The sequence below is a fragment of the Ailuropoda melanoleuca genome, chromosome 7, assembly GCF_002007445.2.
Source record: "Ailuropoda melanoleuca isolate Jingjing chromosome 7, ASM200744v2, whole genome shotgun sequence".
Lineage (NCBI taxonomy): Eukaryota > Metazoa > Chordata > Mammalia > Carnivora > Ursidae > Ailuropoda > Ailuropoda melanoleuca.
Genome location: NC_048224.1, coordinates 47,741,617 through 47,767,026, shown reverse-complemented (window position 1 = coordinate 47,767,026; position 25,410 = coordinate 47,741,617). Strand labels below are relative to the sequence as shown.

Here is a 25,410-nt window from a genome sequence, read left to right as displayed (position 1 = left end):
CTGTGTTCACCACCCAGTGCCCAAACCCCAGGGGCTTCTCCCAGGCCCTGATGGAACTTCCCACTCAAATCTGTTCTACAGACACTTCCTGCAGCGCGGGGGATGCACAACTGACTCATCCATCCATTCAGTTAGTCATTAACTTTTTTCTGAGCATCTACTCCTTGCCAGACACCGCTAGGTGCTGGGTTAACAGCGGGGAGCAACGGCGTCTGGCCTCCTGGAGCGCACAGGTAAGCAAGTCATGGCACGGCGGTTGGGGGAGGGGGGAAGTGCTGCAGAAAAGAGAGCAGCGATGTTTCCCCTACGGGGGCGGGGCGGGGGGCAGTGGGAGGTGGTCAGGGAAGGCTTCCTGGAGACAGGAGCACCTAAGGATGAGTAGGAGTGGGTCAGGTGAAGGAGGGAGCAAGGGGGAAAGGTGTGCCAGGTAAACGGAGTGATCGTGCAAGAGCCTTGAGCTGACAGCGTATGTAGGGCGTTCAGTGCCCCCAGATAAGCTCCGGGGGGTTGGAACGGAGGATGAAGGGGAGGTGCAGAGAGGTGGAATCGGGGAGGGAAGCAGGAGAGGGCCAGGCAGGGCCTCACGTGGATGGTCTCAGGCCTGACCCCGAGGACAGTCTGTGGGACTGACACGTTCCCAGTTGTCTTTAGAAAGGCCCCTCTGGCTCCTGGAGCAACAGGAGCAGCTGGAACGCTGGGTACCACTCAGCGAGCGGCCACCGGAGCCAGGCGCTGTTCTGAGCCTTTACCCACATGGCCTGGTACGCTGCTCACGGGTCGCTCTGGCAGAAACGCTGGCCTTCCTGTTTTACAGATGAGGACAGTGCAGCTTAGACAGGGGAAGTGACTTATCCAAGGCTGGGGGTGGCCTCCAGGACAGGCCAGGGCCCCAGAGAAGTTACAGCCTTGGTGCTGAGAGGCAGCGGGGAGGACAAACATGCAAAGTCATTCAATCTGCGTTCAACCCAGAATACAGACCAAGGCCATAGGCTTGTGGGAGAAATGTGTCATTTTGGCACAATCAGGGAAGGCTGTCTTGGGTGGGGGAGGCATGTGAACCGGACAGCAGGAGAAGAGCAGGATTTGGATGGACTGAGCAGGGGAAGGTGAGGGCATCCCAGGCAGAGGGAACGGCACCAGCAGAGGCATGGAAGGTAATAAGCAGTGGGAATGACAGATCACTGGGAGAAGGTCAGGGAGATGGGCTGGTTGGGGCTGGAGTGAGGAGGACCTGGAATGACAGTCTTGGAGCTGGCGTCAGGCAGCCTCAGAAGGCATTCTAGAGAATGGCCTCCTTTCTAAGGAATGCCTGGGTATTCCCGCTAGCAGCCCCTTCCCAGTCTTTGTAACGCTCTGCGCACTAAAAACAGGAGAAAACTCTCATACATAAAACAAACAAACAAAGCAGGAGAAAGCTTTCTGCCCCCCAGCACTGTGAGAACACCAGAAGCTGCACCTTTGTGACCAGCTTTTTGGAGACATGCATGGTTCTGGTGCCCAGGCAGAGGGGCATCAAGAGGAGGGAGCTGGGGGGCAAGGGGACAAGCTGGGAAGCTGGCAGGAGGGCCCAGGCCAGGGATGGCAGGAAGTCAATACCCACCTGGGCCCCTCCCTGCCACCTTGTCCTGCCCAGCTGCTCCCAGAGCAGCCAGTGGCTGCTGACGTGGTCAGACCAGCCTCAGGGTCACCCTTTACCCCTCCCTCCAACCTTGGCTGCCAGAGCTCCCAGCTTCCAGCCTCCCCCTGCCTTAATTACAGGGAGGTCAGGCCCTACCCAGGCAGCTGCAGGCACCCAGCTTGCTAGCTCTCTGATTCAGTGGGGGTGGGGGGGGACAGGCTGTCGTGTGGGGAGGGATCTAGGACTGAAAGGTCGGGCCCTGGGACCACCAGCCAACAAATGAACTCAGATCCAGCTCTCCTGTCAGCTCCCCGGGGCCCTGAAACTTTTGGGGGTTCTGGGGTCACATCCTAGATAGAGTGGGAGGTCTCTGAGATAGACACTGCGTACTTACACGCACACTCTGCCGCTTACTAACTGGGAGACAAGAGCTAGGACCCTTGGGGGTCTCACTGGTAGAATGGGGCTCCCTACAGTGCTTCCTCCTGCAGCCGTCTGAGCCTTAGGGCAGGACCAGGCTGGGCGTGTGTCAAGTCCTCCGTAAAGGGTAATGCTCATTCTTATCCAAACTTTGATCATCCTCACAGCCTAGCTGAGGGGTAAGCCTGGTGGGGGAGAATATGAGCTCATTGTACAGTCAAGGAAGCTGAGGCTTTGAAAGCAGGGACTCACCTTGAGGGTCTGGGGCGGGCTCAGGAAGCCCCTCTCAAAGCCTGTGCCCCAGGACTGACTGAGAGCGGGAGGTGGGGCTCAGTGGGAAGGGGACCTGGGCTCCAGGTCTGGCTGGGCCCCCAGGCAGCAGTGTGGCCCAGGGCCAGGCACTTCCTTCCCTGGCCAGCACTTTCTCACAGGTCAAGGTCAGAGCTGCATTAGCCAGGCGGCTCCCACACCTTCCCAATTCATTTCTCTGTTTTCATGAATTAGATACGTTTCTGTGCAACCGGAGCTTGGAGCTCAGGGATTCATTTACAATCAATGTGTCTTGAGCACCGGTCTCCCTGTCCTTCCCCTGGTGACACAACAATGCAGAACAGATCTGTCTCCTGCTTAGCAGCTGCGTGGGAGCTGGGCCGCACCTGCTTTGAGCCTCTGCCCTACTGATGGACACTGAGGTTGTTGCCGGTCATTCTGGCTGAGAAACAACTGTGACGGGTATCTCGAACTTTCTCTGAGCACATCTGTCTCATGACCTCCCCAGGGTAAAACCCTACATGTGAACTTTCAGGGTCAAAAAGTGCCAGCATTTGTACCTTCCTGGAGTGGCAACAAAGGGTATTCCAGCCCCATCTGGTTCTTGGACTCATGCTACCAACAGTTACCGAGTACTGCCTTTGTGCGTGGCTCTGCTAGGGGCTGGGATGGCCTTGGCCGCGCTCTTGTGGCAGTGATGTGCTAGCTGGGGGGAGGCACATGCAGCGTCAGACAGAGAGGAGTGCTCGTCAGGGCCACGTGACAGCTGGCCCTGCTTGCAGCCAGGTGATCAGGGAAGACACCTCTGAGGGGGTGACATCTGAGCAGTGACCAGACCAGCATGTTCGGGGAAAGCAACCAGCAGTGGGCAAAGCTACCGAAAAGGCCCTGAGATGGGAGGGAGCTTGGGGAGCGGGAAGGACAGAACAATGACCTGTGTGGCTGGGCCTGGGTGGACAGTCAGGGGAACCGTCCCAGAGAAAAGAAAGGGCACAGAGTCACTTTGTGGAGGGCCTTGTGGCTGGGGGAGGGTGGGAGCCACTGCAGGCTGAAACAGGAAAGGGACACGAAAGGCTGCTTCGAGCAAGGTGGCCCAAGGAGGACTGGAGTGGACGGATACCTGTAGGGCCATGGGTGCTGCTGCACGATCAGACGTGGAGGAAGGGACAAGAGATAGGTCCAGGAGGACTCCTAAGGCTTTCAGATTGGTTTAGGGAGTTGGGGGAGACCCAGGAGGAGACGGTTTGAGGATAGAGATATCGAGCTGTGTTGTGGGAAATTCCCACAGACACGTGGAGATGTCCAGGAGGCCGTGGCTGCAGGCTGGCGCCGGGTGGAGCAGGGGGTCCAGCGGGTCTAGATGGGGGTGCTAAAGCTCCGGACGCAGCCCAGCGCGCCAGCCCATGGCACGGCCCTGCTCTGGCGGCGGGAATCCCCTGGTTCCAGACATGACTTGTCACTCTGTGTAAAGAAAGGGAACTAAGAGTCACTGATGGCAACTGGCCCCAAGTTGTGGCCCCATGGAGAGAAGTCGGCAGGAAGGAGCGGGAAGAGGAGCCCGACAGTGGACTCCTGGTGGTCAGCCGACGATCGGTTGGCTTCCCTGTTGGGGACGATGCTCTGTCTGCACCACTCTCTCTCTCCGCCCCTGCCACAGCCTAGGCTGGACTGAGCCGGGGAGCCGGAGACCTAAGGCAAGAATTGAAGCCCAGGGATGTGAAGGCTAGAAGAGTGTATGTACAGGGAGCGTCTGGTTAGCAGAATCAGGAAAGCCCTTGCAGAGGAGGGGCCAGCCGAATGGGGCTGGGAGGGATGAAGAGGAGTTGGCCAGGCAGATGCAAGGAGTAAGGGCAAGCAATGCCATCCCACGTAGCAGCCCACATTCTGGGCCATGAGAGCTTTCAATTCCTTCCCTGCCCTGAGTTCTGGTTTTCTAGCTAAATCCTGCTGTTCAAACCCAAATGGAGCCCGTGGGGAGCCCACGGTGCCTGGCTCCTCCTGGGTCTCTAAGCTGACCCCGCATGGCCCCTCTCCAGAACACAAACCGACATGGGCCAGAGTCCACCCAGGAACTAACTGGCTGGGTTTTTCGGGCAAGGACAGGTAAGCCGGCCAGGTCCAAATCCCAGCTCCCCATTTACCAGCTGGGCAACCCTGGGCAAGTGATCCCACTTCTCAGAGCTTCAGTTTCCTTGTCTGTCTTTGTAGGGTAAGGACAGGTAAGGAGGGCTGTCTTTGTCTGTCTTTGTAGGGTAAGGACAGGTAAGGAGGGCTGGCAAGAGCGTGACTTAATGCAGATAGAACTTAGAACAGGGCCAGCGGAAGCACTCCTCCCTCCTCCCCTCCTCTCTCCCTGCCTTCTCTTCCCTCCTTCCCCCTCTCCCTCTCCCCTCCCTCCCCTTGGGCCCCTCCCTCCCTCTCTCCGTCCTCTACCGCCCCTTCCACTCTCCCCCTGAGGCCTGGTCATTTCCTCTGCTTGGGCCGAGATTCCCCCAGAGGCTCACCCCATCTACAGTAAGGTCTCTGGTCAAATACCAGCTCCCTGACCACCTTCTCTAAGATATCATGCCCCCCCCATCACTCTCTATCCATCCCTGCCCCCAACTTTTGGGTTTTCTTCCTGGCACTTAGCATCCCATGTAACATTATAGTATATATTTGTGTAATGACTGCTTGCTCTGGCCTCCGTGAGAGCCACCTTTGGTGGCCCTACTTTCCCTCCTGCCCCCTGCCCTGGCCCCGAACAACTGTCCTTCACCATCTCCTGGGTTTAAGGAGAGGGGTGGCTCTGCTTTTGTGGCTCACCAAAAGGCCTCAGAACTGAGGGTTGGCAACTTTTGCCAAGTCGTGAGCCAGCCAACGGGGCATGAGGGCACGTCACGGGCTGGCCCTGTCATCGGCTCCCCCGGGGGAGGAGCGGCTGGGCTCCTTCTCAGCAGGGCAGCCCCGGTGCTCACGGGGCCCTTGGGAGTTTCCACGTGCTCTCCGAGAATCCTAACCATCGTCCTGAGGACAGCAGGACTCAGGGAACAGAAATGCTCACCGACCTCACACGGGCCCGAAATCTGGGGCCGGACGAGAAATTCGAGTCCTCTGTGGCGCTGTCGGGAAGGTTGGTAACTTGCCCCTGGTGGCCACAGCAGGCTCCAAGGCCCGGACTCCTCAACCACAGTGTGTGCCGTGGCTTCCTCCTGCCGCACAAATGTGACGCCGAATTCTCATTAAAGAACCAGCTCCTTCCCGGAAGGCAGCGAGCTCTCAGTAAATGCCGGGAGTTTGGGGATTTCCAGGCCTGAGAGGACGGGGATGGTGGTCACGGTCCCCAGGGTTCTGTGAAATCATCAATTTCGTGATGAATCGTGGGGCTCCATCGAGCCATCCCAGCTGCTGGGTCCCAGGGCCCTGCCCCGCATTCGGGCCGGGTAGCCCCGCAGACATTGGCACGCTCTGCATGTGGGCGGCAGGGTGCAGACACAGGCTGGCAGGACGTGGGGGGGTCTTCAGCAGCCGGCTAGGATAGTGCTCTCCGTCTTCTCCCCAAGCCCCCAGATCTCGGCCCTGTGCCTGGCACCAAAGTGCCTGGTCATTGCCCTGAGAGAACACCAGGCTTCCAAGAGCCCCAGGTCAGAGGCTCACCCAGGGCAGCCCCCTGAGAGGGCGGGAGTCGCCTCCATAACATTCTTGATCCAACCTCTGCTTGCTTACCTCCCAGGATGGGGAACTCACTCTCTGCCAGGCAGTCAATTCCCTCTGCTATGTCCTCCTGCTGCTCTGCATTGGCCTTCCTTTGCTCTCCACGATCACACAGAGTGGTTCTGCCCTGGGAAAAGCCCCTGTATCATCAGAACCCCCCCCCACATGAGCTCAGCTCACTGCACTCCCCCTGAACCTCACCCCCCACTCCCACCCCATGCTTCCTGGCTAGTTTTCAGGTTTTGTGGTGAGTCGGGAAAAACCATGAAGCCTGGAAGGACTTTACCCACAAAGCAATGACGGCAATTCATGCCATTCGGCCGACTTGAGCCAGAGACGGTGTCAAGCACCAGAAACCCAGAAATGAATCAGTCCTGCCCCTGAGGATCCCCACTGGGATAGGGGTGGGAGGGCACAGGGGCAGGCATACCTGGGCATCAGCCAGAAGAGGGGGGTCAGCAGAGGGCGCTCTCCCCGCTGGTCACAGGGGAGTTTGCCAGGATCTTTCAGGATGACTAGTTTTCCAGCAGGTAGACAAGGGGAGGTGACAGAGAGAGAGAGAGAGGGAGAGCATGGAGGTTGCACAGACCCGAGAGCAAAGGCCAAGTAGTGGGGCCACCTAGCCGACTGATTTGCTTGGGACCGAAGTTATCAGGGATCAGCGCATTTTATCTGTAAAGGGCTGGACGGTAAATACTTGGGGTCTACAGGCCATTCGGCCTCCGTTCTAGTTTCTCAGCTCTGCCGTTGGAGCTCGGAAGCAGCCAGAGAGGATACACACATGAATGAGCGTGGCTGTATTCCAATAAAACTTTATTTGTTGACACCGAAATTTGATTGTCACATAATTCTCTTGTGTTGTGAAATGGTATTCTTCTTTTGATTACTTCCCAGCCATTTTCAAAGGCAAAAAGCATTCTTCCCCCAACGGCTGTACGAAAACAGCTGATGGGCTGAATCTGGCCGGCAGGCCCTAGTTTGCTGACCCCACCCGCCCTCCCCGCTCTGTGTGTTTGGGAATATCGGGAGATTGTGTTCAAACATTGGGTAGACGTGAGCCTTGAAAGCCAAGGTGAGGCTTTCAAGGTTGGTTTGGCCTCTGCTTGGTTACAGATCCCACACCCACCGCCCTGGGGGAACTCACCACTCCCCCATCTACCCACCTTCCCACCCAACCCAACTGCCACCAAATCAAATGCTGAAACGTACAGTGGGACAATTTCTTTAAAAATGCGTGTCCAATGACAATACCAGCTTATTGTGGAAAGAAAAGTTGGTAAAGTACAGAGACTAATAAGGACATTTCCCTTCCAATCCCACTGTGTACCAGGGGTGACCACGGTTAGGAGGTGGGAGAGTGTGAGCCCCACCTCTTTCCTGTGCACACGGACACGTACATGGATGCACGCACGCACACGCACACACACACACACACACACAGAGTACGCGTTTCCTCACACCACACGTAGCACATTCTATATAACGGATCTTTTGTCACTTAGCAACTCAACCCCGAATCTTCCCTCCTCAGCACACGGGTGTACCTCCTGGACTCTAGTACTGGCCGCCGAGCAATCTTCACCAGCGGGGCTCCACTGGGGGACAACCAGGCTGGTCCCTGGGTCACAGGATGACCTTCTCGGCACACATAGCTCTTCCCACGTGCTCATGCTAGCGTTCCTGATGCAGAGACGCCCAGGAGCAGAAGTGCCACGTCAAGGGGCACGAGAACTTAACATTTGGACCAGTGTGGCATTCTGGAGCACTTTGTCCTCGCTGCTGGGAAAAAGCAGCGTAAATCCTCTGGGGCCTGGGGAGTCCTACACAGGCCAGTCAGGATCTCAGCATCTCAAGTGCTCCTAAATGACTGTGGGTTCCAGAGGCACAGACTTGCCTCCTCTTGTAGAGTCGGGCCCGGGATGACACCTGACGGTCAACGCCTTGATCCATCCCTCCATCTACCTGTCCACATATCCATCTATCTACCTACCCATCCCACCCCACCCATCCATCCCACCCCCCATCCATCCCTCCCCCTCTCCCCCGCTCATTCAGCACTTGTTAAACACTAATGGTGGCTTGAGTACTCTGGTGGTGGTGGTGAATTTACTAGATTTACATTCTAGTGGAGACAGAATACACACATAGGGCATGTTGGGGAGGTGATAAGGCAGAACGAAGGGGCTAGAAAATACTGGGAGTCAGGTTCTGCTCTCCGAGCAGAGATCTGCCAGCAGCGAGGGAAGAGCAGGGCAGATGTGGTGGGTGTGAGGGTCAAAGGCAGAGGGAACAGCCAGTGCAAAGGCCAAGAGGCAGGGATGTTCAGGGAACAGCATTGAGGTGATAGAAGAGCAGGTCCTCTCCCGAAGGGCTCCCTGGCAGGGAAGGCGCGGCTCCTACTCCGAACTGTGGAAGTTCTGGGCGGGGGTGACCTGCCTTACAGCTGGCTGCTGGGCTGGAAATAGACCAAAGGGGCCAGGGCTGAAGTGGGGACATGGGTCAGGAGGCCACCAAACTTGACCCAACAAGAGATACTGAGCCAGGTGGCTGGGTGGAGGGGGATAGAGGGTGGGACTTGGGTGCGTTTGGAAGGTAGCCAGGAGCCTTCCCGAGGGATTGGATGTGGGGTGATAAAAAGGGAGAAGGATGACAGCAGGGTTTAGGGCTTCGTGAGCCAGGAGATTGGGGGCTATAGAAGAGGAGTGGTTTGGAGGAAGGGAGTTTGAACTGAGAGCTTGACTGAACTCGCTAAGTTGGAGGTGGGAGCTAGCCGTCAAGTGCAGGGGTGAGGAGTGAGGGGTGAGACAGACCCCTGGGAGCTGTGGGCATGCAGATGGGATTTAAAGCCCTGCGCCTGATGCCAGCATCAAAGGAGAGGAGGTGGAGGAGAGAGGAGTCCTGGGGCGTGTGGACATCAAGGGGCAGGGAGATGAGGAAGAGCTAGTCAAGCGAGCTGAGAAGGAGCAGCCTGTGAGCAGGAGGAGGGCCCAGACAGCGGGGACCTGGGAGCCAAGGGGAAAAGGGATTTGGGCAAGGAGGACAGGACCACTAGGTCAGGTGATGCCGAGCAGCCTAGCGAGCTGGGGACACAACACTGACCACCTGGTTTGGCAACACAGCTCGCCCCAGGCAGAGATGGGAAAGCCCAGGTAACCGCAGGAGCCCTAAGGAAGAGCACCAGACCTGGGAGGGCTTCCTGGAGGAAGGGATATCTTAGCAGAAACTGGAGGGACACAGACGCATTTGCCACGTAGAAAGGGGGTGTCCAGGCTGAGGGGTCAGCACAAGGTCAAGAGGAGAGAGCAGTCAGCTTGTTTGGGGAACTGAAAGTAAGAAAGTCTGGCTGTAATGTGGAGTGCGGGAGGGGTGAGGGGCAGATGCGGAGGGAGTGCTGTCCTCACTGGACCCTGGAGAGATCAGCAATGCAGATGGTGGGGTCCTTGATTAGAGACCAGGCTCTGGGGGTGGGTGAGTGATGGGGGTGCAGCGTGGGGAGCAAGGAACCAGGAGGAGAAACAATTTGGAGAAGGGCGATGAATTTGATGAGTTTAGGGTGCCGAGGGTGTTCAGGGGGAAACGTCCAATGTCAGTGTGGCATATGAGCTGGACATCGGGGTCTGGGAGGGACTGCCTGTGCAGGAAGGACACTGGGCAGAGCTGGGTGGAGCTGAGCCACTCACCCATTTCTCTCTTTGGAGCAGCTGCAGGCCAGCCTGTGTCCAGCCACATGCTGCGTGCTGGGGAGGGGCCCCCGGCAGCTTCTCGCCATTGTGGTTTTTCTTGCATGGCAGCAGGAGCCCAAGGGGAGCCCAGCGGTTCCTCTGAATGAGCTGTTGTAACTAGGCCTGGTCCCTCCCATGCCCCTCCCATCTGCAGCCCACAGAGTGCCTTTGCCATATCCCTCAGGCACCACAAAAGGAAGGGGCCCCACTATTCCATGCACGCTCTTGGACATTCAAGGCACAGTGACTTACGGAGCACCTAGTAGACCCCATCCTAGCCGTGGGGGAGAAGTGATGACCCAGGGAGACTGGCTTCTGTCCTCAAGGGGCCCACCGACCACTAGGGAGGCAAACAATAAATGTATAATTAGAGTCCAGTGTGGTATTTGGTGAGAGAAGCTTGGGGTGGGGGCAGCAGGGATCCGAGGGGCTTCTAGAAGGAGGCAACATTTAAACTATAGGTCTGAAGGATGATGAGTCAGAGCTAGACAAGAAAAACTGGGGGGTGGAAAAGTATTTGAGTGAATGGGAACAGCCTGCTGAAGGCTCAGAGGTGAGCCAGCATGCCAGGTGGGAGGGAATGGAAGGATTCAGTGTGCTGGAGCATGGGGTGCCTCCAGGTGGCAGTGGTTGGGGGGGGGGCGGTGTGGTGATGGTAAAGAACCTCAGGAGTCAGGCTTAGGAGCTTGGACTTTCTCCTGAGGGCAATGGGGAGCCATGGAATGTCTTAAGCAGACAGGGATACGCTCAGATTTACATGTAGGAGAATTCAGAGCCAGAAATCAGAAACACCCAGTCTTAGCCCAGAGAGACCCAGGATCATCTCATCCAAGTCAAGATCCCCTTGACCCTCTGGTAGCTCCCTTGACAGGTGGAGTGGCTCAGTATGGCTTGCACACCTCCAGAGACCTAGAACTCACTACCTCTGGAGCTGGGCCCCAACGATGATGTGACAAGCCCTGTGAGAGCCCACAGGCATGCTCTGGGAATCCGGTCTTGTCACTGGGGATGCACCGGGGCATTTCGCAGCGCGCCGCGAGGTGGTCTGGGCGGCACTAGGGCGTGGAAAATGGCCTGGCAGCTGGCGCTGGAATGCTCCGCGGCCACCTACGGGGGCGATTGACTTGTTGCGTGCGAGCGCTCCGGATGCCACCTGGTAAGGCTGTCGGTAGGATGCTGAAGAAATAAATCTGTTCATGAAGATGCGCCGCCCCCTCCCCGCCGCGACATCACCCCACTCCCTCCCACCACTGCTCCCACCCCTGCCCGGAGCGGCTGAGCCTGCCCCGCAGCGCCACCGTGTGGGAGAGGCGGGTCACGACAGAAGCTCTGTCACTCTACGAGTACTAAGCGCCGGGCCAAGGAAGGAACCAGACTGGTCACTGACCTTTCAGGCTGCAAGGCACACCAGGTCCTATTCTCCTTACATTTTTAAAATGTATTTTTCGGGGGCGCCTGGGTGGCTCAGTCGTTGAGCTTCTGCCTTCTGCTCAGGTCGTGATCCCAGGGTCCTGGGATCGAGTCCCACATTGGGCTGCTTGCTCAGCAAGAAGCTTGCTTCTCCCTCTCCCTCTCCCTGCTTGTGCTCTCTCTCTCTCTCCGACAAACAAATAAATAAAATATTTAAAAATAAATAAATTTATTTTTATCAACTACAGCATAGAGACAAAAACTATAGTTATCTAATATATGTAAAGGTTGTGAATCAGGTTGGATGGAACACTATATGCTCCCCTCCCAATTTAAGATTTTTATTACCTCTGAAGTTTCTTCTGTGTGTTACTTTATTTTTCAGTTAAAAAAAATACATTTATTTTCTCTCCTTTCTCCCCTAACTCTGGATTGACTTGGTATTTTTTTATTAATACATGTTATTTCTTTATTAGCTTGCCAGTTTTCTAGTCTTTTAGTGCTCCCCCTAGAGATGACAATATGTATCCTTGACTTATTAAAGTCTAGTATAAATTAGTACTCTTACCACTTGCAGGAGAATGCAGGAAACTTAGGCCACTTAAAACTCCATTTACCCCCTCCTAACTTATACGCTATTGTCTTCTGGTGCCATCTGGTACTCTAATTCTTTATATATTTCAAATTCCACAAGAGGATATTATTATTGTTTTACACAGACAATATTGGTTTAGATTAACCATGTATTTTCTCTCTCCATTGGCCTTCATTTCTTCCTGCATCTCCAAGTTTCTGTCTGGGATCCATTTTCTCCTGCCTGAAAACCATCTTTTCCTAATTCCTTTGATGGGGGTGAGCTGGTGACGAATTGCTACGGTTTTTATTTGCCTGGCATAGCTCTGCTTTGTTTCTGTTTTCAAAGGGTATTTTTTGCTGGGTATGTACTTTCAGGTTGGCAAGAGAGAGCAAGAAAGGAGAGAAAAGTAACAGAAAATAAGTGGGACAAACAGAAAACAAACAAGAAGGTGGGAGACATAAAGCCAAATATGTCAGCAATTATATTAAATGTAAGCAGATTAAATACTCCAATTGAAAGATAAGCATGAAGACATTGAATTAAAAAAATGAATAAAACCCAATCATATGCTGCTTACAAAATAGACATGTTCAATACAAAGATATGGAAATGAAGAGAGGAAAAGGATGGAAAAAGTTATGCCAACCCAAAGTAAACTGGTGTAGATACATTAATATCAGCAAAAGTAGAATTTACAGTGAAAAACAGCAATGCTAAAGATAAAGAGAGTTATTCACAGTGGGGGGAAAATATGTTCAGTTTATCAAGCCAATATAAAAATTCTAAACTTGCATGCAACTAATAAGGTAGCTTCAAAATATATAAAGCAGAAATCAAGAGAACAAAAAGGCGAAATAGACAAATCCACAATCTTTCTTCCAGTAATCGATAGCACAAGAAGATAAAAAATTAGGAAAAACTTTATCTATCTACAGGACCATCACAGAAATGGTCCTGCATTCTTTTCACTGCATCTCACCAGGTGATTCAGGATTGTCACTTGACTCATTTTTTTTTAAAGATTTATTTATTTTATTTATTAGACAGAGACAGCCAGCGAGAGAGGGAACACAAGCAGGGGGAGTAGGAGAGGAAGAAGCAGGCTCATAGCGGAGGAGCCTGATGTGGGGCTCGATCCTGGACGCCGGGATCACGCCCTGAGCCGAAGGCAGACACTTAACCGCTGTGCCACCCAGGCGCCCCTGACTCATTTCTGATAGCTTCATTGAGATGGTGTCTGCTAGGCTTCCCCACTGTAAAATTACTCTTTTCCCATTTGTAATTCATGAGCGTTTTGTGGGGGAGTTACTTTGAAATATATAAATATCCAACTCTCTATCAAACTTCCAACGTATTCACTTATTTATTGCTATCAGGACAGACTCATGGATTCCTGTTTCATTCAGTGGATTATATCAGTATGACCAAGACTGGTTTATTACTGTCAATATTTTGACACTCAAATATTTTCAGATGTGGCCAGGGGGCACTCCTTTTGATTTGTCCCCCTATTCTTCATACACTTGCTTACTTTGGGGCACAATAGGACATTTCAGGCTCATTTTGTATTTTCTGTGCCCTGAAATCAGTCATTTCCCTAAGGAGCTTTGATTCTTTTTAATGGAGAATGATATTTTTGCAATGTGTTTTTTAGCTCATTGGTTTATTTATTAGATTTTATTTATTTATTTATTTGAGAGAGAGAGAGAGCATGAGGGCAGGAGGGGCAGACAGAGAGGGAGAAGCGGGCTCCCTGCTCAATCCCAGGATCCTGGGATTCTTATCTGAGCCTAAGGCAGACCAACTGAGTCAACCAGGCACTGGCTGCCCTTCCCCTAGCCCCACCCATGCTCACTCACTCTCTCTCTCTCTCAAATAAATAAATAAAATCTTTTTTTTTAATTTTAAAGATTTATTTGAGAGAGAGAGAGCATGGGCCAGGGCCGAGGAAGAGAGAGAGAATCCTCAAGCCCACTGAGGGCAGAGCCCAATGCACGGCTTGATCCCAGGACCCTGAGATCATGACCTGAGCTGAAATCAAGAATCAGCCACCCAAGCGCCCCTAATAGAAAATGGTATTTAGAAGCCCATGAAGTGTGCCCACCACTCTTGGTGTGTCACTGTCCTGAGGCCTCGGTGGACAGAGCTGGGATTACATGCGTGTTTACACCTGTGTATCTACATACCCCCCCACACTCACATCTATATCCATTCAACATCTGTGTGCAGACATGGCCAACCAAGAGCTCTACTTTCTGTCCGACACCACGAGGTCATTCTAATTTTCTCCCTTTCCATATTTGAAATTCCTTTCTCCAACGGTGAGAAATCTGGCTTCCATCGTTTTGTAATATCTTTGCTTCTCTTTATATATTGGATCAGTCCCTGGATATTATCTCTCTGTTGCTGTATAACAAATTCTCCCAAAACTCTGTGACTTGAAACAACAAAATCCACTTATTCCACTGCTCCTGTGGGTCAGGAATTTGGGAGCGGCTTAGCTGGGGATTCTGGCTTGGGGTCTTGCCTGAGTTCACAATCAGTGTCAGCCAGGCTGCGGTCTGGGGCTGGAGGATTTGTTTCTGAGATAGCTCACTTACCCCACCGTCTCTCTTTCAGCAATTGCTAGAACAAGCAGATAAGAAGTGAGTAAAAACTTCAAGTTGGTACAGGCTGTTGGCAGGAGGGCTCAGCTGAGTATCACGCAGACTTGTCTGTCGGGAGAATGAGCATGGCAGTGGGCTTTCCCAGAATGAGCGATCCAAGAGAGAGCAAGGGGGACACAAGCATTTATTCCAGAGCAAGAGGGTTTTAGGTCCCTCCCAGGTCTAGGTTCTCAGATCCCTGATCTCAGGGCTCCCATCCTTCTCTGTCTTCTCCAATGCAGTCCAAAGTGGGCAGAGCCCACCTGCCCATGATACCCAAAGGGTATTGGAGTTCATTTACTTTGTTGTTCCAAGGCTTTCTTCCCACTAGATTATGAGCTCCTGGGCCTCAGTCTGCGTCCTGGGGGCCTGGTAGGGGGCCAGGCACATGCTCAGTAGGTATGAGTGGATGCGATGATGACTGAATGCTCTGACCTTGGGATGGAGGTCAGGCAAGGGGTGTCCAAGACCTTGACCTTTGGTAGACGGCACCTTCCCTCCCCACTCCCACGCCAGGTGGGAAGAATTCAAACCTCAGTAAATGTCTGCCTCTCTCTCAGTTTCAGTTACCTTTTAAGGGGGGTGTAGCCAGAACGGCCTGGCAAAGTCCTGGTGGGGGGAGTAGGCAGGGGCTGGAGCAGAAAAGCCTGGGGTTGGGGCGCCTGGGTGGCATGGCGGTTAAGCGTCTGCCTTCGGCTCAGGGCGTGATCCCGGCGTTATGGGATCGAGCCCCACATCAGGCTCCTCCGATATGAGCCTGCTTCTTCCTCTCCCACTCCACCTGCTTGTGCTCCCTCTTTCGCTGTCTGTCTCTATCTCTGTCAAATAAATAAATAAAATCTTAAAAAAAAAAAAAAAGAAAAGAAAAGCCTGGGGTAAGTGTGGACCCCGTGTGTGAGAGCACACTCACGGGGCTCAGGTTCTCCGGGCCTGGGGACCCAGAGCCGGGAGTGGAGGGTGGGAGCGGACTCCATCCCCAGCTGAGGGAGCCTTGGCCATGGAGTCGGAAGAGCCCTTGGAAGCATCCTTGCGGAGTCTTCGGGGGAGGAAAGCAGAGTCGCCATGGAAACCATCCCACAACAACCCACTCCACTTGGAGCTCACGGAGGTTCCCTGAATAAGAATTGTCATCTTGGGGCACCCGGCCAGCTCAGACACTAGTGCATGCACCTCTTGATCTCGGGGTCGTAGGCCCGAGCCCCACCTTGGTGTAGAGCTTGCTTAAAAAAAAGAAAAGAGAGGGGCACCTGGGTGGCGCAGTCCTTAAGCATCTGCCTTCGGCTCAGGGCGTGATCCTGGCGTTCTGGGATCGAGCTCCACATCAGGCTCCTCTGCTGGTGGCCTGCTTCTTCCTCTCCCACTCCTTCTGCTTGTGTTCCCTCTCTCGCTGGCTGTCTCTCTCTGTCAAATAAATAAATAAAATCTTTTAAAAAAGAGAGAGAAGAGAAGACAGCTGTCTTCTCCTTTAGGGGGTTGCTTCTTACCCGCAACTGCCCCTCACGGTGCGTGCTGGCGTGGTGCCTTTGTGCATCCGCGAGCGGCGCCTACCGCACACGTTACCTCAGGAAGCCCGGCTCTGTCTGCTCTGGGCCTTCGCACTGGCGTTTCCTCTGCCGGCAACACGCTCTCCCTTCCCCAGCCTCACATTTGTCTGGCGTTCTCTTGCCCGCCCATTGAGAGCAGGTGAAGGAATCTTCTCCTTTGGGGAAACTTCACTGATCCCCTCACTGTCTGGCCAGAGGCCCCTCTGGTATTCCCCGCCCCCCCCCCAGCGCCCCGCACTGCTCACGTGGGCCTGCATCTCCGGATCTTGGGTCCACGCGTTCCTCAAGTGCAGGACTGGGGCCGGAAAGTGCTTGCGGAAGGAAGGGAGGAAGGGAGGAAGGGAGGGGATGAACTCACAAACAGCCAGTTTCTGCAGAAGAGTCTAGAACACGGGCACGTCTTCCCTGCTCAACTCAGAATACCAAACTGTTGGGGTGCCTGGCTGGCTCAGTTGGTAGAGTATGCAACACTCGATCTTGGGATTGTGAGTTTGAGCCCCACGTTGGGTGTGGCGACTACTTAAAAATAAAATCTTAAAAAAAAAAAAAAAAAAAACCACTGTCAGGGTGCCTGGCTGGCTCAGTTAGTGGAACCCGCGACTCGAGCTCCGGGTCCTGTCAGCCCACCCAGCTTGCAACACCTCCTTCTGGCCGGCAGGACCTCAGAGTTCAGACCCTTCCCTTTCACCTCTGTGGGTGTTTGCGAGGAGCGCGGGCTCCCCCTAGTGGGAGCCGGCTACAGTGGCCCAGGAAGCTGGCTCCCGGTCTAACAGGGAGGAACGGAGACAGAGCTGGAGGGTATATTCCAGGTGCCAGGCTCTGCGCTACGTTTTCTTTCTTTCTTTTTTTTTTTTTTAAGATCATATAATTTTTTTATCTAAAAATTCTTTTTAAGTTACCATTTTAGCCATTTTTAAGTGTACCATTCAGGGGCATGAAGTATATTCAGTCTTGTGCAACCATCACCATTACCCACCTCCAGAACTTCTCACCATCTCAAACCAAAACTGCTGTACCCATTCAATGGTAACTCCCCATTGCTCTCTCCCCTCTGCCCCTGAAACCTCAGCTCTCCTTTCCGTCTCAATGAACTTGCCTACTCTAGGGACCTCACCTACGTGAACGCCTACAGTATTTGCCCTTCAGTGTCTGGTTTATTTCACTTAGCACAATGTTCCCCAGGTTCGTCCGTGTTGTCATGGGTCAGGATTATATCCCGGTTTAATGCAGGCTGAATAATATCCCATTGCATAGGTACTCCACATTTTGTCTCTGCTTCATCTGCTGGGGGACGCGTGCGTTCTTTCCACCTTCGGATTATTGTGAATAAAGCTACTAGGACCATTGGTGTACAGGTCTCGGTCCCTGCTTGCAATTCTTTGGGGTCCACCCCTGTGAATGGAACTGCTGGGTCGTATGGTGATTCTGACTGGTTTCCACGGCACCTTGTGCCTTATCTCAGGAAGCTCCAGCAGCACCCCTGGGCGGGGGGCTGGACCTGCCACTGAAATCCAGACGGATGAAGTAAAGGGTCCCATGACCCTCGGCTAACAAGTGCAGAGTCATGATTAAAACCCGGATTGTATCGGGCACAACGCTTCGTGAAGTGGTTCACGGGGAGGCTGTCACGGAGAGCAGCTCTCTCTTCACTCCGCCTTCTTCCCCTGAGACCCCTCACCCAGACTGGGGACCCCTCACCCAGCCCCAGAGCAACCCATTCCCATTTTGGACCAAAGTCGTGCTTTTCCTGAGCCATTGGTTCATCTTCATTCATAGACTTTGGGATTGTGGCAGCGGCTATGACTGACCCCCCTTTATGCCACCTGCTAGTGGCTTAGAGCCAAGGTGTGGCCCTCCACAGCCAAAGTATGCCCCCTCGCAGCAAAAAACTTCACGCCGTGTAGCCCAAAAATTAAGCACTCACTTAACAGGAATATTCTTAACACTTAGTCCTTCAAAACTATACTCCCTTTGTTATTTTTTCAAGAATACTGTCTTTTCAAATGTATATCTGTATTTTTTTTCGTGTAAATACGTTATTTTGTTTTCTGTAACTCCATGTTTTCAAAATGTATCGTTTTTCAAATCTACATCATAAGGACCTCTCTCCCTTGTGCATCCCGACAGGATTTCTGAAAAGATGTGGTGAGGGTACGTGCAAGCACGTGCTCTGTACCCTATAAACCTATAAACCTATAAACTCATGGGATAGAACAAAGATGAGTTATCACTTGGCCATGGCTGCTGGGTGCTTCCTGCATTTCTCTGTGCCTTTGTTGATGACAGAAGCCACCTTCCAATTTTCTGAGCCTGTGGTCTTATTTCCAGAACAGTCAATCCTTATGGTCTGTATTTTAACTTCATTCCCGCCTCCTCCGTGTTCCCATTCTTGTGTTTCTTTCTCCTTTTCCCACACCCTTATTCTCTGCTCTGGTGGTGCATTATGCATTCTTGGAAGTTGCCCGAGATCTTTTCTGCAGCAAGGGAGGGAACCAATCAACCCACTGGGTCTGCTACGGGGTTGCGGGACTCCTGGGCCCAGCTCCTTGTACTTCCGCCACTAGCCAGTAGGTGGCACTAGGATGCTCCCAAATTTCCTACCCGGGTCAGGGCCAAGAGACCTCAGGTATTGGGTGGACAGTTGGTGGAGGCCTTGGGGACTGCAGAGGAAAGGGTCAGGCCAGAAGACAGCTTAGACACAGTAGCATCCATCAGTATCTCACAGGCTGGGGTGATCTTGGGGCCTCCCAGGCTAATGACTGTCAGGTAAGTATTCTAGGTCAATGTCAGGAGTGAATGAGAGAATGGATCAAATGTGCCTGGCGCACAGACGGTGCTCAGGAAATGTCCATGATGTCCTGGAGGAATGGGTAGCTCTGCTCCTTATAGGGCCAGTGTCTGGGGCCCAACCCAGGACCATGCTGCTGCCCTGTATTTGTCCCCTGGCGTTGTGAGCCTCTCTCTCCTGGGGACAGACCCCTCCTTCCATGGTGAAAATCAGGGGGTAGAGAGAGATGGTAAGAACAGCAGCAGCTTGTCCCACTTCCCTTTGTCCTTCTGGTTCTTCTCCCAGAAGAGGAAGCCAGCGGGAGGGGCACTTTGCCAGCAGCCCCTGTGTCCCCAGCAACGAGCCTCAGGGGAAAGAATAGCAGAAAGAACGTGAAAACCGGAGTTTACAACCGCTGCTCTGGTTAAAAGCCTGGACTTTGGCGTCAGTCGGAGCTCAGACAGGAGTTGGCATCCAGATGTTGCTGCTTTTTGGACTTTCTGACCTGGGGCAAATTACTTACTCTCCCCAAGCCTCAGCTTCCTCATCTGTAAAGTGGAGAGAGGAATCACTGTGTTGATTCTGTTAGTAGGGTGTTCAGCCTGGCACCTGGGCTCCCGTTCCAATCAACACTGCCTATCACCGTGGCTACCTTTCCAGGAGTGACCTGGGGGCAAGGACCTTGGTCCTGCAGGGCTTCGGTTTCCTTATTTGAAAAATGGGGGCTACAGATAACTCCCTCCCTGTCACCGTGGGCTGGATTGGAATCCTAAGAATCCAGGAATAGAAGGAAGTACTCTTTCTAATCCTTAGTAAATGTCCCCTCTAAGTGCCCTGTGTCTGCTTGAATGCTTCCAGGGATGGAAGGCTCACCACCTCTGAGAAAGCTCTGCCTCTTCTATCTCTGTTAAGCTCTGACCATGACAACGCCCTTCTTTTTGTAGCGCTGGGATTCATTTCCCAGTAGTTTTCCACCCAGGAGTTCAATGTATTCCAAACCTTGATCTCTGGGGGCCATCACTAACCCCTCATTTCCCTTCCCCATGACTTCTGCTAAATGGATTAGTCCTGCAGCCTGTGCAAAATTAGATTGTGGATCTGGCAGCCAGAGAGGGGGTGGGGTACAGCAGAAGTTGTTCTGTGGTTTAGGAGGGCAATTAACCACCTCCATGCCAGGCCTGGGATTGTCCTGCAGAGCTGGTGACCGGTGTGGGAGGCGCTTCTGCTGGGACCAAGGACATCCACAGTCAGAGCTCATGTTCATGGAGCCATTGGACACGTTGCCATGGCTGCCTGGTGCCCAAGGTAGCACCCACTGCAGATGGGGAAACTAAGGCTCAGAGGGTAAGTGGCCAAACTGGGGGCTCTGTCTGTAGATGGGTTTATTTGTCAATTCAGTTGTTCTCTGAGCCCTTACTCTATGCCAGGCACTGCGTTGGGTGCTAGGGATACTGCACAAGACAAAGGTGATTTTGTGCTTGGCTAGTGTAAGGGTAAGTAAAGAGGGAGATACAGAGGGGGAAATCGTTTATCCTCCCAGGGAGCTGGAAAGATGCCTTCATCCAGCCGTCTGTCTGTCTGTCCATTCGTCCATCCATTCATCGCACAAACATGTACTGAGTGCCTAGAATCAGGGGTTCCCCAGAATTCAGGGAGGACCCAGTGACAGAGACATCAGGTACGTTTGCTGCTCAACATCTCTTTCTTCTTGGGACAGTAGTTCCCTGATTCGCCTTTGGGGGACCTCGTGCCCCAGCGCATGTGTTTCATAGTAGCAAACTCCGTATCCCTTCCTGGGGGCGGAACACACGATCTGGGCTAAACCCATGAGAGCTGTCCACGATTCTGGCTGTGACGATCAGCTAGCTCAGGGATGGGCCCGTGACCTAGGTCAGGCCAATCAGGACCAATAGGGCTCTTTTCCCAGAACTCTGGTTTGAGAGAGGGAGGAAGAGCCCTGTCCCTTCCCCTGGACTTGGTGTTGAGGTCATGGGAGCTGCTGGGGGGTCACGTCACGGAGCTGGAGAACGGAGCCAACCCTGATAAAGGGAGTCGGGGTCAGCCACTGCGGGGGTGTTGCTCAAGTCCTGAAACCCCTTACACTGTGGCTGGATGTGTACAAGATGCGTGCCATTTTGCGTGTAAGCCAGTCTGGGGTTTGTGTCGTTTCCAGCAGAAGAGGCTGCCTGATTCTGGCACCGTCCTCTGCCGTGCTGACCCTGGGAGGGCATCACGATCCTCAGCTTCTGTGGCCACGTCACCACCTCTTGCCGCCCTGACAGCTCCTGGCTCCGACCCCCTGCTCCCCAAGATGAGGGACACCCTCCTCAGCCAGCCTCCAGGAGTAGTGCGTCTCAACCAAGTTCCATTCTCCTTGGGGTCCCTCACGGCAGCCGAGCTCCATCCTCTGCTCTCACCTCTGCCCCCAAACTTGGAACAAACCCCTTGTCACTGAAGAATTCTTTCTTGGGCTGTCCCCCGAGGATCGTGACGACATTTTCTGTGCTGGAAAATGGCCCCTGGGTCCTCACAAGATGCTCTCTCTCTCTCTCTCCCAGTCATCCTGCCACCGCATCCCCTCACAAAGTTTGCCTGCTAAAGAGCTCCAGGCTCCCCACTCCTGCCGCTGCGCCTGCCGGGGTCTAGGACGGACCTCGCTGCGGCCTCTTCCGCCTGACATCCTGGCTGCCAGGCATCGTCATCAATGAAGGGGCACCCTTTGGGACTTGGTCACTTAAGAGACAATTCCTCCAACCTCTTGTTTGGGGGTAGAGCATGGCAGGCATACTTCTGGGTGTAGAGCAGGGGAAAAGGCTAGAAGTCCCACGGCTCAGGATGTGGTCCTATTCTCTGCCATGCCTGAGATCTGCAAGTGCTTGTGGTTCAATCCTCCAAGGAGACACCGATGCCCTCTTTCCGTGCGTATAGCCACCTACGAACCCTGGGAACAACAGCTCTGTGTCCAGACTTCCAGCCTCACCTGGTCCCTCCAGGACCCAGGCCCCTTGGATTCTTCAGGACAGGCCGGCCCGGTCATTCTCAGCATCGCCTCTGCGGGCCCTGGAAGCTGAAGTCGCGAATGTACTCGCCACTTCTCCCTCGCCTCCCATCTTTCAAGGTGCTGTTGAAATCTTTTTTCTTCCTGTGTCTCCTGTCCCGGCTTCTTCGTCATTACGGGTGAGTTATACCTGCTTTATTTCTTCACTGTTGGTTTGGTGGGGGTGGAGTGGGGACAGGGCATCCATGGCGGGGGCCCGTCCACCATGTCCAATGGCTCACAGCCGAAGTTCCAGAAAGGGTCGCCTCTGCCTCCCACTCTCTCCTGAGGCACCTGGCTTCTGCCCCCACCACTCCGCGGAAATGTTCCCCGTCAGGTCACTGGTAGCCAAAGCCACCTGACTACTTTGGGCTCACCTGACTGGATACGCAGGTAGGGTTTCACACTTCCCAACTAGCTCTCCTTCTGACTCTCTCCTGCCCTAGCGTCCAGGGCCACACAGGGTCCTGAAGACCCATCCTGTGTTTCCCCAACCCCTGGCCTTGGCCTCTGGGTGTCATTCGCCAGCTTCCCTTCCTTCCGTGTCCTCTCAACTGTTACATTTCCCAGGGTGCCAGCCTCAGTCTCCCTCTTTTCCCACCTTGTGTGGCTTCTCTGAGCACATTCCTCTTCTCCTATGGTCTCAGTAGTGTTACTCCAAACGCTAGTATACGCCGACCTCCTGCCCCAGCCCCTCCCCTGAATTCCAGACCTCCAACTCTGGTGGTCTCCTGGACGCCTCTTCTAGAAGGACCCTCAGGCCACCTGGGCTCCCTGTGTCCAAAGCTGGACTCGGCCCCTGGTTCTTTCCTAACCTGCCCCTCCCCCTTTGCTCCTCTCTCAGGAAAGGTCACCACCATCCATCTAGTTGCCCTGACATGTGGATGCCAACCTTGACTGCCCCATTTTCTCAATTTCCACACTCAGTTGGTCACCAAGGCCCATTGGCTTGACCTCTGTGATAAATCCCTGTCTGCCTACCCCCTTTCCATCCCGCTGGCTTCTCTCTTGGCTGGCCTCCCTGCCTTTAGCCCAGCCCTCTTCCTTCCACATGCTGCCCATCCCCTGTTAAAATGCAAATCGCATCATGTCCTCCCCTCCTGAAAAGCCTCTGATGGCTCCCCACTACTTAGGAATTAAGTCCAAATTGCCCCAAGGCTAAAGTTGCCAGATTTAGCACACAAAAAAATACAGGATGTCCAGTTAAATTTGAATTTCAGATAAACAATGACGCTGTGTGTGTGTGTGTGTGTGTCCCGGTCCCGTGCAATATTTCACATCTGGACCCTTTCCACACACCCCTCTTCAGTTCTTGTATGCTGTATCTCCCATCTGACCCTCAGGAGAGACTGAACTGCTTGAAAACGAACCTCCCCAAATGGGTCAGACATGCTCTGATCAGTAGGCTCCTCTTACCTGCTGCTTCTTCCACCAGAAGGGCCATGGCCCCTTCTTGTCCTGGCGACCTGTGTTCATCTCTTGGGTCTCGGCGCACTGGGGTCCCCTCCTCCCGGGAGCCTCTGAGCTCCTTCGTCATGGATCGGGCTCCTCTCCTGGGTGACCAGAGGCCCCTGTGTTTCCCTGGTTGGCCACACTTTACTCTCTGGACCCTCATCCAGTTTGCTCTTTGTCTCTCTCCCCTGCAGACCAGGAGTCGCCAGGAACCTTCGGGGCCCGCATCTGGCCCAGCCTGCATGGCCCCATCCAGCTGGATGCTCCCGAGGGCCCAGAGCCTTGGCCAAGTCTCAGCTCTCTTCTCGCTCTCTTGGCCTGGGTCCCAGCCTGACGGTTCACACTGCCGGCTTGCCTGAGTTCCCATGAAAAGTGGCCTCCACCCCTAGCCCCCTGCCTGGGGCCAGATTACAACTTGCTGAGACAATGGAGGCTCCAAGCCAAACTTCCAACAGGCCTGCCGTTAAACCCCCCACAGCATCTGCCCGTAGATCTGGGGACAGATGCTGGCAGCCTTAGCCATGGCTCTCTCACCATAGGTATGCCCGGGCCTTTGCAAGGGTGTAGTGGAGGGAGCTTACCCCTGAAGTCAGGACACCTGGGTTTGAATCCCAGCCCTGCCCCTTTCTAGCTGCCTGGAGATGGGGCGAACGAGCACCCCCTCAAGCCTCAGTTTCCTTGTCTACAAAATGGGTACAATAAAGCTCACCTCACAGGCTATGCTGTCAAAGAAGAGTCCTGACCTTCACTTGTGTTTCTCGAAGCTGGGGGTAACAGAACTGGAGACCAGAGCTCTCCTGGTAGATTTCTTCTCCCAGAATCACCACGAACCTGCCCTCCTTGTACAGCTTGAGGGGAGGGGCGTTATCAGACCCCCAGCGCAGGTTCTAGACGGCACCTCACTCGGAAAACCACCTCCGAATCAACAGCCCAGGTGAATGCCGTAGAGTGGACGAAGCAAGCTGAAGGTGTGGTGAGTGAGGAGGGAGGCAACCGAGGACAGAGGACAAGGCACTGGGCCGGGGTCAGAAACGCTGGGCCTGCTCCTTCCTCAAGACTGTCCCCTCCCGCCTCTCTCTGCCCAGCACCCTCCAGACCCGGGCTCAGGGACAATTAAAGGTGCAACATATGTGTCCTGGGAACACCAGAAGGAGAGAAAGAGAGCAGAAGACATTTCGGAAGTAATAATGGCTGAGAATTTTCCAAAATTAATGACAGCCTCTCCCTGCCTCCCCCTCCAAATGCAAAGTCCCTCCGGGGCGAGAGTCTGTCCGCTTGCACACAACAATAACCAAAAATGTTTAGGGTGACGTTTACTAAATGTTAAAAAAAAATTGTATACACACACACAGACTTTTGCAGTTCCAATTTGAACACATAAAGAGCTCAGAAGTCATCCCTTCCATCCTCAATAAGAAAAAGGCGGAACAAACTGCAAATCTCAGATCCGTCAGACAGTTGAGGTCACAGGGCAAACCCCAAGAACTGGTGAGACCAGGAAAACAGAATCACATGCAGGTTAGCCTTCTGGGGGAGTGGAAACCCCTGGAGCCCTAACCGCAGGAACTCTTCTCATGGTAACTGGTAGACGCCTGGTGTAGACTAAGCAGAGAGTTAAAAACTCCGAAGGGCCCAGTCTTCAGATCCCTACGTGTTTGAGGATTTCATCTCCAGGACCCCACCAGGGGCTCAGGTCGAAGACTGGAGAGAAATCCCACAATGCTTCCAGGGGCGCAGCAAACAAGTAACCATTGTGAGAAATCCATCCCGAGACGGTTGTCTGTTAACAAGGGCCTGCCCTCGAGGAAAACTGCTTTACCATCTCAGGCTTATCTGATCTGGGCAAAGGGCAATTAGACAGCTTTAGCCTCCTCCAGCCTTCCGGTGTCACAGGGGGAGAGGGTGGGGGGAGCTAAGACAGGCTTCTGAAGGTCACTGTGGCTCAGCAGGGACTCAGGCCCGCTCAAACAAAACAAAGCAAAACAAAACACAATTGAGATTTAATCACAAGGTTATAGAATGCTTCCCCTCGCCAAAACCGGACCCACACATCAACAGGTATAATAACAGGAGATTACAATGTAGAAACCTGGAAGACAAATGTATCATTTAAGAAAGCCTTCTTGGGGGGCGCCTGGCTGGCTCAGTCGGTAGAGCCTGTGACTCTTGATCTTGGGGATCATGAGTTTGAGCCCCACACTGGGTATAGAGATTAACTTAAAAGTAAAATCCTTACAAAAAGAAAGAAAGAAAGG

General features: G+C 53.6%; 1 protein-coding gene across 1 annotated transcript in view; it reads left to right on the top strand.

The window, feature by feature from the left end:
• Positions 1-24,538, top strand: part of LOC109489099 — a 24,860-nt gene extending 322 nt beyond the window's left edge. The window contains exons 2-4 of the mRNA XM_019796108.2: positions 82-233; positions 21,563-21,843; positions 23,350-24,538. Coding sequence (XP_019651667.1) covers positions 82-233; positions 21,563-21,843; positions 23,350-23,524 — 608 coding nt within the window. The 3' untranslated portion in view covers positions 23,525-24,538. The remainder of the gene's footprint in view (positions 1-81; positions 234-21,562; positions 21,844-23,349) is intronic.
• Positions 24,539-25,410: the final 872 nt, after the last annotated feature.